This window comes from Malus sylvestris, chromosome 11 (genome assembly GCF_916048215.2).
Source record: "Malus sylvestris chromosome 11, drMalSylv7.2, whole genome shotgun sequence".
NCBI classification, from domain to species: Eukaryota; Viridiplantae; Streptophyta; class Magnoliopsida; order Rosales; family Rosaceae; genus Malus; species Malus sylvestris.
Window position 1 is genome coordinate 24,738,681 of NC_062270.1, and position 16,164 is coordinate 24,754,844.

At 39.1% G+C, this 16,164-nt stretch overlaps 2 protein-coding genes and 2 long non-coding RNA genes across 5 annotated transcripts; 2 read left to right on the forward strand and 2 right to left on the reverse strand.

Moving 5' to 3' along the window:
* The first annotated feature begins 318 nt into the window (after positions 1–318).
* Positions 319–2,669, forward strand: LOC126590888 (mitochondrial fission 1 protein A-like). Its single transcript, XM_050256407.1, has 5 exons — positions 319–552; positions 1,381–1,519; positions 1,756–1,880; positions 2,243–2,306; positions 2,406–2,669. The coding sequence occupies exons 1-5, from the start codon at positions 460–462 to the stop codon at positions 2,489–2,491; spliced, it is 507 nt and encodes a 168-aa protein (XP_050112364.1). The 5' UTR covers positions 319–459; the 3' UTR covers positions 2,492–2,669.
* A 1,111-nt stretch (positions 2,670–3,780) lies between these two features.
* Positions 3,781–7,380, reverse strand: LOC126590883 (serine--glyoxylate aminotransferase-like). 2 transcript variants are annotated; one of them, XM_050256402.1, is made up of 6 exons: positions 7,215–7,380; positions 5,895–6,140; positions 5,350–5,634; positions 4,664–5,030; positions 4,361–4,571; positions 3,781–4,073 (listed from the first exon to the last, which is right to left on the reverse strand). In XM_050256402.1, exons 2-6 carry the CDS (start codon positions 6,097–6,099, stop codon positions 3,936–3,938), a joined length of 1,206 nt encoding a protein of 401 aa, XP_050112359.1. In that variant the 5' UTR covers positions 6,100–6,140; positions 7,215–7,380; the 3' UTR covers positions 3,781–3,935. The 2 variants fall into 2 exon arrangements, with proteins under 2 accessions (XP_050112359.1, XP_050112360.1); XM_050256403.1 differs by having other exon boundaries at positions 5,895–6,109; positions 7,215–7,365.
* Positions 7,381–11,413: 4,033 nt separating this feature from the next.
* On the reverse strand, positions 11,414–13,005 carry LOC126590892 (uncharacterized). The gene is made up of 2 exons (XR_007612189.1): positions 12,958–13,005; positions 11,414–12,881 (listed from the first exon to the last, which is right to left on the reverse strand). It is a non-coding gene; the product is annotated as an uncharacterized LOC126590892 (long non-coding RNA).
* Positions 13,006–13,855: 850 nt separating this feature from the next.
* On the forward strand, positions 13,856–15,818 carry LOC126590891 (uncharacterized). Its single transcript, XR_007612188.1, has 2 exons — positions 13,856–13,955; positions 14,124–15,818. It is a non-coding gene; the product is annotated as an uncharacterized LOC126590891 (long non-coding RNA).
* The last annotated feature ends 346 nt before the right edge of the window (positions 15,819–16,164 follow it).

Consider the following 16,164-nt stretch of genomic DNA (forward strand, 5'->3'; position numbering starts at 1 on the left):
TCGATTCGGAGATCTAGTGGACATTCCGAGTCGGGGTGTGTCACATAGTGTTCCATGCATGTTTAGTAATTTTTCAATATTTATCGAAATCTAAATGTTTACGTTAAAATATTCATGAGATTAAATTGGGATAGCCTACATTTTTTTTTAAAAGAAAAAAATTAACCTAAATTCATTTTTAATAATCTCGGACTAAAAATTTAACCTAAAAGGTTAGAACAAAAAACCTGTTTTTGAATTAAAACCTAAATTTTTTAGGTTAAATTTTAAACTCAGGATGGAAATGGTTCTTTTTTTTTTTTTTTTTTTTTTTTGAGAGAGAGAAAGAAAAATAAAATAAAATAAAAGTTCGGCTTGAAGGCTTGAAGTAGAACAAAAAGTCGCTCAGGTGTGAAAGAGTTTTGTGGGTTTTAGTCGGCTTTTCTTAATCATAAACCCAACAACGCAGACGAAACGAGAATGGCAGATAACGTTGCGAAATTCTTCGAATCGGTTGGCAATTTCTTCTCCGGCGGCGATCAGATACCATGGTGCGACCGCGACCTCATCGCCGTAAGCACTTTCCCTGCGATTTTTTGTTTATTCAGTTCTTATCTGTTTATATTTGTTGTTGGTATACATGTGATGTGATGTGAAATGAGATTGCACCTTTAGGGTTTCAGAATTCGATTATTTAGTTTTCTCTCAGTGCGTAGGGTTTCAATCATTAGGATTTGAAGTTCTGTTGATACAATTCTTCGGGTATTTCTTTGAATTATTTAACGAAATAATGGAGAGAGATATATCATTAAGATTTAATCAATTGGGGACTAAATCAAATATAGTAATAATATTACTAAATCCCCTGTAAGGCATCTTTGTAGGGATTTAATCAAGGGGACGATTACTGTAAGCATCTAGATGTGGTTCACTTCTAATGCTCAAGCAACTACCTCTTCCGCTCCTCAGCTCCTCTAGCCTTCAAGGAGTAGTGATTGGCTCTTAACGATTGGTATGAGCCAAATCGCATGTCTAGGGTTGAAGTTCTGTAAGCGCTATCTAGGTGCTGGCTAAGAATGCATTGGTATTAGTAGATGAGTGAAGCTACTAGTGTAGATGGCTTCCACCTCACCAATGGTAGAGGAGCCAACGGAAACATCAGGATTTAAAGTCATAGTGGAATTTTACGATATTAAAGGTTGAGTATTGGATGGTTCTTAAGAGAGTCCTAATCTGGTCAGATGGGGAAATAATAAAATGGCTAAGAACTGTTGAGCATCCTAGAAAGGAAAATGATTCATTTTATAATGTTGATGAGAGTTTGGCAAGATGGTCTTGCTGAATGCCACACTTGGCAGATGTTTTCGTGTGATTATATCTTTCGAATGCATGCTATGACAGGGTATTGAGAAAGAGGTTGCTGATGCTCAGAATGGTTCCCCTGATCACATTTTCAAAGAATGTCTCATGCGATTATCATGGGCTCTTGTTCATTCAAGGCATCCAGAAGATGTGCAACGTGGCATAGCAATGCTTGAAGGTTCTATCTCTCGCTCTTATCTCTCACACACCTATAAGCCCGCACATCCACTAACATACTAACATACAATACATACATAAACACTTTATTCCTTAGTTTTTTTTAGATAACGCAGTGTGCTTGCTGTAACTCTTTTGACCATATGATGCCTTTTCCTAAGCACTTAACACTGAACCTCCTTCGTGCTGCTCAATTTATTGTCTTTTGTACTTTCTCTCTGACTTGATATATTGCAGAGGTTATGAGGGATCCTACTAAAGCCCCTCTGGAAGTGAGAGAGCCGCTATATCTTCTTGCTGTTGGGTATTACAGAAGTGGTGACCATACCAGGTGCAGGGAACTTGTAGAACAGAGTTTGATGGTATGATCTTCGTTTAGATTTGATTATGCAAACAATATCAGAACTTAATGCATGCCTATGTACTTTGAAACTACTTGCTCTGCACGTGTAGGATAACTCTTTTCTTTGTAACTTGTAAGCATCAATGGTGAAATTTAGAAAGGAGACGTAGAGCAGCTTCTCAGGAACAATGGGTGGAAAATACTCAGTTATTATCTTCTGTTTGCCTTTACATTCTATATAGTAGTCCAGATTGTATTAATTATGTTGACGCTATTACATATGCATGCTTATGGAATTGTTAGTTTTTTCTTTTATCTCTGTATCCTTCAATGTGCTTGTATAGTCTGCACTAGATTTACCATGATATGGTTCTTTTGTAGGTTGCACCTGATTGGAGACAGGCACTGAACCTTAAGAAAATGAATGAAGCCAAGATCAAAAGAGGTAGAAATCAATCATTTCGCTCTCTCTCTCTCTCTCTCTCTCTCTCTCTCTCTCTCTCTCTGAAACTGACAATACTATCCCTCCTCTGTTTGAATGCAGATGGTGCGATTGGCATAGGGATAGCAGCGACTGCTGTTGGACTGCTTGCTGGTGGAATTGCAGCGGCTTTGGCTAGGAAGAAATGATCTGGTATGCTTGACCTGTGAGTTGCCTGTTCATATAAATTTTACATTAGATGTAAAATTGGTACAAGTGTTTGCTTAAACAAACTATCGTGAAGAAAGTTCAAGAGTCAGATAATCTTTTTTTCTCTTTTAAGAGAGTTTACTTGAATTATAACATGTTAGAGTTATGAACTTGCTATATGCCCTTTCTTTTTTGCTTTTTCACCTTCACTTTTTCAGTCATTTGTTAGTAACAGCCCAAAATTTGTCACAGACCAATATGCGACATGGGTTAGATGTTGGACTAGGATCCTCTCTGGATCTCTTCCGGAGCAATATATCCTGGCCGTTCAACCCTAAGCTTGAACGGCTAGGAATCAATTTTAAATTTTCTAAAGCTATTTTTCACGCAAAACAAGAAGCCAAACTCGCCTTTCCTCCTCCTTCATGTTGGCGAACAAGCACCTCCCTATTCACCAACCTCTAAGATATCCAACAAGAAGAAGAAAGCCTTAGCCTCCATCAACGTGATAGTGTCCAAGAACTACTATAAGGTGGGTGTGCCATCCTGGGAATTTCATCTATTCATCTTTAATTTATGGGTACTGAGACAGTTATGGCTTTGTCCTAATTGCTTCTCTGTCGTGCAAGTGGATTGTGGGATTATGATTGTGATGTCTGGGTCGGGAAATCAAGCGTAGACTCGTACAATTTATCATGATATTTGACGGATGATTCTTCACTCGAGTTGCGGTGGTGCGGTGAAGGGTGAAGAGACAGGGAGACGAAAGTTGAACGGAAGAAAGAGGTGATCCTATTGCTACATCATTTCGCGTAAAGAAATAAAATTGATTCCAGCCATTTGTGTGAACGGTCAGGATTGAAGGATTCTGGATGGATCTAAAGGGGGGTCTCAGGCTTTAGATGTTTATGACTTGGATTAACTGGCAAAAAATGAAATTTTCATCTTCCCGTATCCATTGGGGGTGCCCATAAATTCACCACCAGAAAGTTAAGACCCTCCAAACATGGTACGGCGTGCGTACCTAATGAATTATCATCAAGCTCAAACGTCGATCTTGGGAGGCAGCTGTTCATCTACTAAGAAACCTTGAGCCTTTGGATTCTCATTCGCCTTCTAAGTCTAACTTATAAATTAGAGAGTCCTTGGCTCATGCTCCTTTCTCGGTTGCAAAACCGCCTTAGTAAATCTACGCTTGTGTGGAATTTGATTCCGTCGCAGTTATGCTCCTTTCTTGGTACACACTTTACTACCAAGAAAAATTCAAATATAAAGCACAAACAGTGGATTGTACTCAAATTGCTTCAGATATAGCAACATTCAAAAGACCATGTATCAAGTAGGGAATTTTGTTAACCTCAAAAGAGTGCAAAAGTAGGAACGAAATACGCATTATTTACAGAGCATCCTGAAAGAAAATGAATTACACGGATAAACTGTGAATCAGATCCGGGAAGGGATCAGAGGGGTATTCTTCTGCAAGTATGCACTGGCAGCTGCAACTCCGCTTCCGAGCTTCACTGCGTATCCGACATCCCTAAGCACCATCTCCACACCAGCGAGACAACCCAACAGTTGCAACTGGAAACAGAACAATTTTCAAATACCACCAAGTGAGAAGGTAAAAAATGAAAAGGATGTATTTAATTATAACAGATCCCTTTTACTTGCATTGCAAGATTTCCCAACGCTATTCCTACTTATAGCGTATTTGAGAGACGGAGGTTAAAAAGCTAGATTTCTACCGACTCTATTCCACGTTAAGCTAATAAACGAGACCGTTTTCCTTTTCACTTCCGAGTTCCAACCACTTTGTAATAAGAGCTTGGAATATGTAAACAATGTAAGATGCCAAGAATCGACATTACCTCATTCAGGTTGCCAAGATGCCCTATTCGGAAAACCTTGCCGGCCACTTTGTTCAGGCCTAGGCCTAAGCTCAAATTGTACCTTTTCCATGCCCGTTTCACAATTTCGGTACTGTCAATGTGTGGAGGAACAAGCACAGCAGTCACTGTGTCACTCACCCATTCCTCCCTTTGGGTGCAATTCTTCAAGCCCCAAGCCTCCACAGCAAGCCTGTATTTCCGAGTTGTAGGCAATGTTCAAATCCCCCGATAAGTGCAGTAAAAAGTAATTGGGACACGAATAGTTGTAAAACAAAGCTCTACCTTGCTGCTTTGCCCAAACGGCTATGCCTTGCAATCACATTGTCAAGTCCTTCCTCAAAAAGAAGATCGAGTGCTGTACGTAGCCCATACAGCAACTGGATGGAAGGGGTGTATGGCCAGTATGTTCCCAACTTATAGAACTTCAAGTAATCATTCCAGTCAAAGAAAACTCTCACGGACTTTGCAGTTTTAGATGCCTCCAGAGCTTTGGGGCTTGCACACACAATCCCAATCCCAGTGGGGAGGGAAAGAGCTTTCTGAGACCCAGTTAAAGCCACATCGACCCCCCACTCGTCCATACGGAAATCAATAGCACATATGGAAGATACTCCATCAACAAGGAAGAGAGCCGGATGCCTGTAGTTATCTGAGAGTTCAATGAAAAAAAATGAGACACGTTCTATAAAGGTAACTGACAAAGAAGAGAGAAATATACAGCATGAAAAGGAAAAAAAGTGACAAGACTGCTTTCGGCGTGTCAAATTTAAACCCTAGTAACTCAGGTACTAGACAAGCTATATTCGAAACTCAAGTACTCTATGGCTCGGCCTCGGATAGATAAATAGAGAGCCACATACATATGCATATAGACAACCATTTTAGAACTGATAATAAAACATGTACAGAAGCAGATTTACGGATATTAAAAAGAAAGCTAATTCAGGCACAGCAGAAGACAAGCTTACTAAGTATTTTTCTGACTTTAGCCAAGTTGTTGGTGACTCCAGTGGCTGTTTCATTGTGAACAATGCATATTGCCTTTATGGTGTGGGCGGTATCTTCTGCAATTTTTGATTCTAGAATGTCGAGGTTGGCACCTTGGCCCCATTCACTTTCTACGACATCCACATTGAACTTGAGGCGCTGCTGCTGATCAATCCATAGCAAACTGAATTGGCCAATCAGGAAAGATACAGTCCGGTCTCCCGGAGATAATGTGTTTGTAAGTGCACTCTCCCATGCACCAGTGCCTAAATAAAATTTAGAGTAACATTATTGAGTGAAAAAAAAAAAGAACACAGTCATTCACACTGAATTCACTTAATCATGAACGTAAGATCGCTTCTAGTTGTTCAAACCATATAATACTTTAGAAACAACTTTTTCTTAGCAGATCACAAAATCTTGTAAAGGAACTCGGTGTTCTTAATACTCACATATCCATCCACAAGATGTTATTAAATATATATAAATGAAAGGAAAAAACTGAGACCATAATGGTTTGAGATACCTGTGGTAGGGATCAAAAATGGAGTTCCAGTTGTAGTTTTGAAAATCTTCTTCACATCCTCGAGCAGAGTTTTGGTCATTGCTGGAACAGCAGGAGAACGGTAATCCTCATTGTTTCTGTTCATGGACCGAAGGACTGCCTCCGGAATATTGACCGGGCCTGGAACAAAGAGATGGTTCCTTCCTGGTCCATAAACGTAGTCCATTTTCGCCTCCCTGCAAGTTCACAAATTGAGCCGACCCTCAGCTGCAAACAAATTAAAAGTAAACCTCAGCCACCATAAAGAAAAGAAAAAAGGTAGTCCCCATCTTATGCACTTCCCAGTTAGAACTTAACCTCAGACCCATGAAAAGAAGTAATCCGCAGCTACCAGAGAAATGTATGATTTCACACACACACACACACACACACAAACACAAACACGTAGATATCATGTTTCTATAGGGGAATACATATACATGTGAATTTTTTAAATCGAAGGTCACATAAGTTCAACCAGTTCTTCCCGGCACCACCTATGCAGCTGCTATACAGAATACGTAAATAAATATATGCCTTGATTCTTAATTTTCTCTAGTGTTTCTAAAGTGTTATCCGAACCTTATACATAAGTACACATAATACATGTATCATTGTATTATTAGTTACTATGGAGAGAAACAACATTCAGGGCTCGTTTGGTGCCTGAGATTGGAAATGACTGGGTTACTCTATAAATTCAAGTATATTGAAGGATTGAGATGAATGAGCTTTAATTTTGATGGGATTAGACATGAAGGAAACTTATCCCTTCTAATCCTTAATGCGTAATCCATCTTCTACCTCCAAGTTTTTCTAATCCTTAATGTGTAATCCATCTTCTACCTCCAAGTTGGACACAATTTTTCATTTCTTCCTTCAACCAACCCTTAAACATAGTGGCTTATCTACTCCAATCCAATCCAAAACACCAAACGGAGCCTCAAATTGCATTTTATATCTGAACCCAACTCCAAATATACTAAGAACAACCTTCACATAACACGGAAAAAATAAAGATTGGGAATATTTTGTTATTATATTTTGAATCAAAATTAAAGCTAATATAAAGCACTATTAAAATTTCGGGGTCAAATAACACACACACGCACATAACAAAATTGAAATCAGCAAATTCATAAAACAGATATAATTATAAACAACCAGAGAAAATATCCATACATGAACACTAACTGATCACCAGAAACATGTCGAGATATAAATATATATATATATATATGTATATGTATATGTATATAATCAATGAAAAGAGAAGAGAGGAAGAAGAGGAGTTTTACATACCCAAAGCCCAAAGGCAACAAGTGGAAGAGAAGCAGAATTCTCTCTTCTCGGTGGGCACCCGTGCTCTCTTCTTTGGACACACAGAGAGCAATGCCAAACTGTTTTATATTTCTGTAGCGGGAGGTGCAAGTGCAAGGGATGTTGATGGGGACCCACTTTTCTCAAACGTGGAAGATAAGAGCCACGCCAGTGGCGTCTCAAATCCGGAGTAGGATTATCTCTCCTCTTATTATTCCCTTCCATAAATGAAGAATTTAAAACCAAACTATTGATCACCCATTATGTGGATGAATCTAATTCCCTATCCAAATATTTTGTATAAAACAAGATGTTTATTTTAATTTCGTTCCATCTATTTAAGTCTAAACTGTAAATAGAACTTAGGTGCATAAAGACACACACTACTCTAATCAACTTGATTGCACCTAATCTCAAGGTTAACAAGGGCTTCAATGAAAATCAAGGACTGTAATTGGGGAAATTGCTTGCAATATCTAGGGAGAAAGAACTTAAGCGTTGTTTGGTAGGCTGGTTGAGATAGGTTACAACCAATTAAAATGGACTTAGTCCAATTTATTGTTTGTTGTATCAAAATGTGAGATTGACAGAATTAGACATGATGGGTTATGAATCCAAAATAGAGTGGGATATTTAACATATCTTTATACATGGATTACAAGTCTTGCTTACATGTCTCTTAACAATCTCATCGTATCTCTTAGACTCAATCTCATCCGACGTACCAAATTGACCCATAACTAAGAAAGAAAAAAAAATAAAGAGCAAAGAATGTAAAACAACCAGCTGGATTGAAGTAGGATAATGTATAGTAGACAATTCAGTTATAAGAAAACACTTGAAAAATGTATGGACAAGAAATTACTAGAATATGGAAAATAAAGGAATGGATTTAGACACATAATAATTCTTTTTTTTTCTTTTGAACAAAATGATATTATCTACACTCAGGGAGTGGGAGAGTGGGGGAGTGGGCTAAGCCTCACATTTGACTAGCTATAATAATATGGTTCAAACTCACATTTGATGAGAATTGAACTTAAGACCTCTCACCTACAAGTAAAGAGGAACACACTACTAGACTGTAATACAAAATGACAATACATAATAATTCATTAGAATTAAATTTTTGGATGATAAAATGAAGGTTGAGGTTGAGAAAGGAAAGTGAAAGATAAAGTGATAAAGGAAGCTGCACACCACACCCATTTTGTAGGAAGCAACACCACACAGGCCTTTTTCATCTTTGTATTTTACCAAGTTTGTTTTCTTCCTATGTTTTGTTCCGTTTCACATTCATGTCTGTCTAACTCTAAGTTTATGGGGCATTCTTATTTTTTAGATTTTTCTTCGATACTATGTATCATTAAATAATACAAGAAATAAATGATTGATATTTCAAAATAAAAGATCTAAAGAGTTGTGAGAATCAAATTTAACAGCTAAAGCACCTATAACGTTGAATGATACGTAGTATTTGTAGCTGCACCCCTTTTTTTATCATCTTTCATTTAACTTCTTTTTATTTTCTCAGTCAAGCAATAAAAAGCGGTTTGATAAAAATAAAAGTCCTACTTACTTTAAAAATTTTTGTTATCATTGTCATAAATTTTTGTTAAGATTATCGACCATTCATGTAGCGCCACGTGATGCGAAAATTAACTTAACACACAAATTAAACCCTCTTTTGACAATTGTAGTATATATGTAAGTAGGGATCGTTCTTAAACCGGGGATTAGGAGGGATTGCTAAAACACTTTAAACTGACTCAAATAGATAAAACTAAGCTTTAAAACACTTAACTAAACTTAAAAGACTCAAAACAAGTTCACAAGACTCAAAATAAGCTAAAAACACTCAAAACTGCCTAAAAACACAAACTGGGCAATTTCTGACTCTAAACACAATTTTGGACGAAAATTGGTTTTAACTTGACTCAAAACACTTAAAAACACAATCTAAAACAGATCCTAACTAGGAAGACACTCTAAAGTAAAGGGGGATTTGGTTTTGGACGAAAATAAAGTAAACAAAACAAGAACTAAAACTAGGCAGATTTGCACGAATTTGGTGGAATGAGATGGATAATGGGCTAGCTAAGAGGTCTTTCTCCACACATGACATACTTGCATATAAAAAAATTTCCAGTTGCTTTTTCAATGAACCATGAACCTCAACACCCCAAGTTAATTAGGTACGCTTAAATTAACCCTCAATTTTTCCTTAAGTCATTGAATTGAATGGAATTAGCGCATCACAATCAAATTATTCCTGAAAAGTTCCCTACATGAAAGCGCATAATAGAGAAACAATCAAAGATCATAAAGTTCTATGAAAATTGTAAGTGTTGACAAGGTCTTCGTAAATATGAAAGCGTATGATACTTATGCCAGGAATTTACTTAACATGATTGTGACTAACAACCTTTACTGCTTATGAATATAAGTTCATAACGATTAGGTGAAACTCCCTTATATCCTAGCATCAGATTTATGCATGCAAATTAAGTGTGCACTCTCAACTCACAAATATAAACAGGTTTCAATTCAAACAGATAAGTAAATTGAATTAACAATTCATGAAATCACAACTGGATGTAATCAAATCATGTTGCAAATATAGTCATGGTTTCGAAATTCCCCCTAGCTAAGAGAGGTTTAGTTCCTCATACTCACAAAACAAAGATTATTGAATTTAAACATTGAAAACAAAAGAAAGATTACACCTAAAACGTTCCAGCAACTCCAATTTGAATGGCAGGCACGTCTAAGGGCTCTCCTCCTTCTTCCTTGCTGCGGCACAAGGTGTGGTTGGTGGTTTTGGGGGCGATGGATGGTGTATTCTTGTTTAGGATGATGAATGATGGCTGATGAGGGTGAAAAGTTGTGGTAGGTTGTATGTGGAAGTGAATGGATTGAATGAATGATGTAGAATGGTGTCTAGGGTTGCAGCACAAAGGTTTCTGAATAGTAGGGGGTGGTGACGAATTTATCGCTGAAAATATGTATATATAGGCACAGCACAAACCCTAGGATGAATCAGATTAGGGTTATGAATCAGCACATTAAAAGTATTAGGGCCCTATGATGCGGCATTGAGTTTAAATCCACCAAGAAAAGGGTTTGGCCCAATTAATTTCAGAGAAGGATTTGTATAACCCAAATCCACAAGGAATAAAGCCTAATAAATCTGAATCCAACAGGGAAAAGGGATAGAGGGGTGCGGCAGGTATTGGAGGGAAATGAGAGTGGATTGCAAGGCAAGGCAAGGCCTTCTAGAAAGGAATAGGCGCCACCTTTATAGGGTTTCTAGAAACAATGTGTTTTGTGGCTGATTTGGGACTTCTAGAAGAGAATGCTTCTAGAAATAGGTTCTAGAAATATATATTTTAGGTTCCCTTGCAGCTAGGATTAAGGCATGATAAGATTAGGATAAGATAAGATAAGGTTAGGTTGGATAAGGTTTTGGATAATGTTTCCTCTTTTGAGCTGATTATTTATCTTCTTTGTCTTGAATTTAATTGCTTCATCTTCTTATCAGATTCATAGCCTTTTGAACTCCAAATTCATCCATCCATCTTGGGCCATACATGTGCTATCCATTTAGTGCCCAAAACTGCTCCAAGATGCACTTTCTTGCTACTTTAACCCTTTGGACCTACAAACACACGAAAATAGCTTGAAATACTACATTAACTAAGAAATAACAACACAAATCACAAGAACAAGCTAACTTAGTCGCATAAATATGCTCCTATCACCACGTGTCATTATTCATTAGTAATATCCCAAGTGTGTGTTATCAATTAACCTTACATCACTACCGTTATTACCACCACCATTGTTGTAAACATTATCGCTACCACAATTATCAGCAACGCCATCACCGCCACTACCAGCAACACCACCAACACAACCACAATTGTCATTATCACCAACATAGTTGTCACACCGCCGCCATAATATACTGCCACAACCACAACCACCGCATATGTCATTGAATTGTTACCTCTGCAGCCCAACCACCACACCCTGTTATTGGGGCACCAACATTATGCCATCACTATTGTCGTAGCCATCACCACGCCCCTTATTATATCTGTTAATGCACAAAACCGGAGGGGTCTTGAAACAACATAAATCCGACCGTGAATCTGCAAGAAAGTAAATAACATAAGATGTATCGTGGTTCACCCCAATGTTTGGCTTACGTCCACACTGATATTGTATTTCTCTGAGATGTAAGAGGATGAAAGGGTGAGAGAGAGCCTCTATAATGAGAGTGAGGCTTTGGGAGTCTCAGGCCTAAGAATTGGCCTCCTTTAATGCGGAGAGTGAGGGGTCCTTTTATAGAATAAGGGCTCTTCACTTATTACATATTTTCCCCTTTATTTATTACATAATTACATTTGAGTCCCCCGAATATTTATACGATGCCTAAATACGGAAGCCCTAAGTATGGTACAAATAGTAGTCCCCCAAGTCTTCAGTCAAGAGAGTCTTTTGGCTGGAGACTTGAAATTCAGTCCATGTGTGGGCCAAAGTAACTAGATGTCGTCTTGAACTGATACTCGATATGAGACGGTGCTCAATTTGAAATGATGCTCAACTAGAAGTAGCATATGTTGCGAGACTGCTCGGTTTGTGGCTTATGTTGCCTTGGTTGGCTCGGCTTGTGGCGTTTGAAGGTGAGGGGGTCCCTTTTATAGAATAAGGGTTCGCTCCTCAATACAAAAATGATGGGCTAAAGTTGGTGCTCGTGGCGAGACGGTTGCTCAGCAAGCGGCGATGCTCTCAAATGATGGTGAGGGAGTCCCTTTTATAGAATAAGGGCTCGCTCCTCAATGCATGAATAATGGGCTAGAGTTAATGTTCTCTAATGATGGTGAGGGAGTCCCTTTTATAGAATAAGGGTTCGCTCCTCAATACATGAATACTGGGTGCTCTCTAATGAAAGTAAGAGAGTCCCTTTTATAGAATAAGGGCTCGCTCCTCAGTACATAAATAATGGGCTAAGTCCCCCAAGTATTTTTCATGAGGCCCAATTGAGGCCCAATATATGGTACATAATGTAGTCCCCCAAGTCTTCGGTCAATAGAAGCTATTGGCTGGAGACTTCAAATTCAATCCATGTGTGGGCCGAAATGGCAGTTGTTCGGAGGCGGTCTTTGTAGACCATGCATTGAAGCTTTGTAGGTGAAGCTTTGCAAGTTAAAGCTTTGAAGCTAGAGCTCTGTAAATGAAGCTTTTGAAGCTAGAGCTCTGTAAATGAAGCTTTCAAAGCTGAAGCTTTTGTAAATGAAGCTTTTGAAGCTAGATCTCTGTAAATGAAGTTTTTGAAGCTAGAGCTTTTGTAAATGAAGCTTTTGAAGCTAGAGCTCTGTAAATGAAGCTATTGAAGCTAGAGCTCTGTAAATGAAGCTTTCGAAGCTAGATTGACATGAGTGATGCTCATGAATGTTTATGTTGATTGACATGAGTGATGCTCATGGATGTTGACATGAGTGATGCTCATGAATGTTGACATGAATGATGGTCATGAATGTTTATGTATGATTGACATGAGTGATGCTCATGAAATGTTTATGTATGATTGACATGAGTAATGCTCATGTATAATTTTGGAGTACTGGGCGTACTTTTGATCACCTGGTTAATGATAATAGCGGCAGGCTGCCAAATAATTTTGGAGTACTGGACGTACTTTTGATCTACTTTTGATCACCTGGTTGGTGATAATAGCGGCAGGATGCCGAATAATTTTGGAGTATTGGACATACTTTTGATCACTTGGTTGGTGATAATAGAGGGCCTGGCTCTTTTGGGCATATGGGCCTTCGCCCTCCCCATAGTATTGCAGCCCATTATTTTGGGCTTGCCGTTTTTTTTTTTTAATTACCCTCTGATGGGGTTTATACAGATGTCTCCGAAAGATAAGAAAAATAAATTACATGTTTTCAGCATGTTGATGGGCATCTTATGGTCCAACAGAAAGTGGAAACGGGGAATCTTGGTGGGCATCTTCTTGTCTTTAATCATGTTATCTCGTGGGATAGTGGAATAGTGGAGCATCTTCTTTTCGGCTTTTCCTTTTCTGCTTTCTTTTTCTTTTTCTTTCTCTTTTCTTCTTTTGTTTCTTTTCCTGTAGCTTTACTGATGTTATTACGAGAGAAAATGATTTTGCTCGGTATGGCAGTGGAAACTTTATATCAGCCACCCGCACAATGCCTTTGCTAACAAGACTCTTGCAACTTGCATCAGCATCTTCCAGGTCATATGGTTCCACACCCTATGCTTCAGTATCCTCTTCTTTTAGTAACTTAGATACCACTGAGCAGGTTTCAGGGCCCACATGCAACACCTTATGCATGTTGAAATTTGTTCGACTTGCTGAGAAGTGAGCTTAGCAGAGAATCCACTGCCAGCCGTCTTGTAACTGTACACCAGTGCCTCCTTCACAGCCTCATCACTGTCAAGGACGGAGGCTAGGGTTCGGATGTGATAGGACTCGGGCTCCTCATTTTCGAGATGGCGCTTGGTGTAAACGATGTGGACCGCCGTTTCAGAGGAAGAAGCAACGGATTTGGGAGCAGATTGGTCGGCCATGGTGAACACAGAGAAAATGATGAGATTCAAAAGCAAAATTGAAGCCAGGAAAACCTTGGTGGTGCTTACCATTTTTTTTTATACAATTCAATCACAATTTCAATTTGTGTTTGTTTGGTAACTCCGTATCTTTTCTTTACTTTTCTACCTTTGCTTTTGCCTTTTCTTTTTTTACTTTTTCTTTTCTCTTTTTCTCGGTCGACTGCATCTCTCACTTGCTTTTGCTTTCTCTCTTTTCCTCATTGAGCTAAAAAAGCTGATGATCTTGCTGATGCATAAAGTCAGGTACAGTTTGTAGGGAACATGCATGATGAAAGTTGGTGGATATCTTAGCAGGAGGAGCTTCCCAGGTGCACTTTAGCAACAAGAACTGACCAAAAGTAACTCTGCCCTGTTGCTATCGTGACTGGATCAACCATGATTTCCAGTGATATCAAGCAACGAAAATCTTTCGAATTGAGGCAATCCCCCACCACGCTGACGCTGCTGCATTTGGTCTCGAATCTTCGACCCGATTCACCATCCACAATATCAAAACACACATCGACAGTAGCAAAGCAAACTCTTCAGGCTGCTAAAAAATCCCACCTCTCTTTTCTCCAGGCTCAAATTCTCGAACCCAATTTCCGAATCCAAGAACTTGACTTGCTTCTCACACCTGCTCCATTTCCTAATCCCAAGGAACTCGAGAACCCATTTCAAATCCCCCTTGCCCGGAGCAACTCCATTTCCCTTTCTACTAAATTGAATCCCTGTAGACTTGTGTACACTTTACCGTTTGATGAGTCCACCACTACCGCTTATACTACTACCACCAATAACACACACGATCGCTCGCCACCATTTTGGATATTGGAAGTTTGAAACTCGAACGACGACGAGCCAGATAGGGAAATGGAGTAGTGGTTGGTGTCCTAAGCGGCAGGATTGAAGTTGGGATCAAAAGGGTCAACTGCGGTGCAATCAGGCGGCGATTCGAAGAGGGAGAAAGAGAGAAAACCGGAAACATTAAAAACATGGAGCACCTGGTTCTCGAACTTGGCGTGACAGGGCTGCTCCAGCAACACTCGGAATTCTCCGGTGATGGCGTTGAGAGCAGAGTCGGTGATGCCCTCGGGAAGGAGGCCAAACGGCAGGCCCTATTTCTGCAGGTGGTCGTAGATGCTCTATGACGGAGTTCTGCTGACGGGTCTGATCCGGGTTTAGATCTGACGACTGCATATCGGGAGAACTTGCTTGAACGGTCCCATCTTTTGATGTCTGTAGTGACTCTGCCAATAACTCCGACAAGCACTGATAAGCACTGACTCTGCCAACAAAAGCTTTTGATGATCTGACGACTGCATCTCTCAGCTTTTTATGTTTTGCGTTGGGGCAGTTTTGTTCAATTTATGGAGGGATGATGAGATTTTGAGAAATGGGTTTCGCACAACTTAGAGAAAAGTGATAGAATTTTGGAACTTCTGAGTATTTTTCAAATGGGGTTTGCTGGATATAGAGAAAAGTAATGAACTTTGGAGTTTTTGGAGTTTTTGGGGTTTTTACAGATTTTGCAGATTCACGATGGAGGTGAGAAAATGAAAGAGAACCGACATAGTTTTTCGTATCGATTCCCACAGACAGCGCCAAATGTTGACGCACAAAACCGAAGGGGTCTTGAAACAACGTAAATCTGACCGTGAATCTGCAAGAAAGTAAATAACACAAGATGTATTGTGGTTCACCCCAATGTTTAGGCTACGTCCACGCTGATATTGTATTTCTCTGAGATGTAAGAGGATGAAAGGGTGAGAGAGAGTCTCTCTAATGAGAGTGAAGCTTTGGGGGTCTCAGGCCTAAGAATTGGCCTCCCTTAATGAGGAGAGTGAGGGGTCCTTTTATAGAATAAGGACTCCTCACTTATTACATATTTGCCCCTTCATTTATTACATAATTACATTTGAGTCCCCCGAGTATTTATACGAGGTCTAAATACAAAAACCCTAAGTATGGTACAAACAGTATCCATTTTTGTTATTATATGCAATTACATTACTTTTGCATTGAAGTTTACCAAATATTTTTACACTGCTTTTCAAACTCACCACACTTTTAAAAATATAATTTATCAAACGTTCGAATACTTTATTGAGTAGTGTAGTTGGTCTGGCGTCTACGAGGTTCCTCTAATCAGTTCATGAGAAACGGAAATAAAAATTGCCAAGAAAAATGAAAAGGAAGGAAACCCCGAAGCGGATGCGAGACCAAACCAGAACCAACCAACCAACCAGTCTGACTGACTGAGGTAGAAACTTTCCCATATCCTAAAGCCATATCTCAGCCATTT

Bases quoted from the DNA above. Each gene is read 5' to 3' on its own strand.
- LOC126590888 (XM_050256407.1), top strand. From the start codon at position 460: ATGGCAGATAACGTTGCGAAATTCTTCGAATCGGTTGGCAATTTCTTC. The intron at 553-1,380 runs GTAAGCACTTTC...ATGCTATGACAG, and splicing joins GCGACCGCGACCTCATCGCC to GGTATTGAGAAAGAGGTTGC. The intron at 2,307-2,405 runs GTAGAAATCAAT...GTTTGAATGCAG, and splicing joins TGAAGCCAAGATCAAAAGAG to ATGGTGCGATTGGCATAGGG.
- LOC126590883 (XM_050256402.1), bottom strand. From the start codon at position 6,099: ATGGACTACGTTTATGGACCAGGAAGGAACCATCTCTTTGTTCCAGGC. The intron at 5,031-5,349 runs GTAAGCTTGTCT...TTGAACTCTCAG, and splicing joins TAAAGTCAGAAAAATACTTA to ATAACTACAGGCATCCGGCT. The intron at 4,074-4,360 runs GTAATGTCGATT...TTCTGTTTCCAG, and splicing joins ATCTTGGCAACCTGAATGAG to TTGCAACTGTTGGGTTGTCT.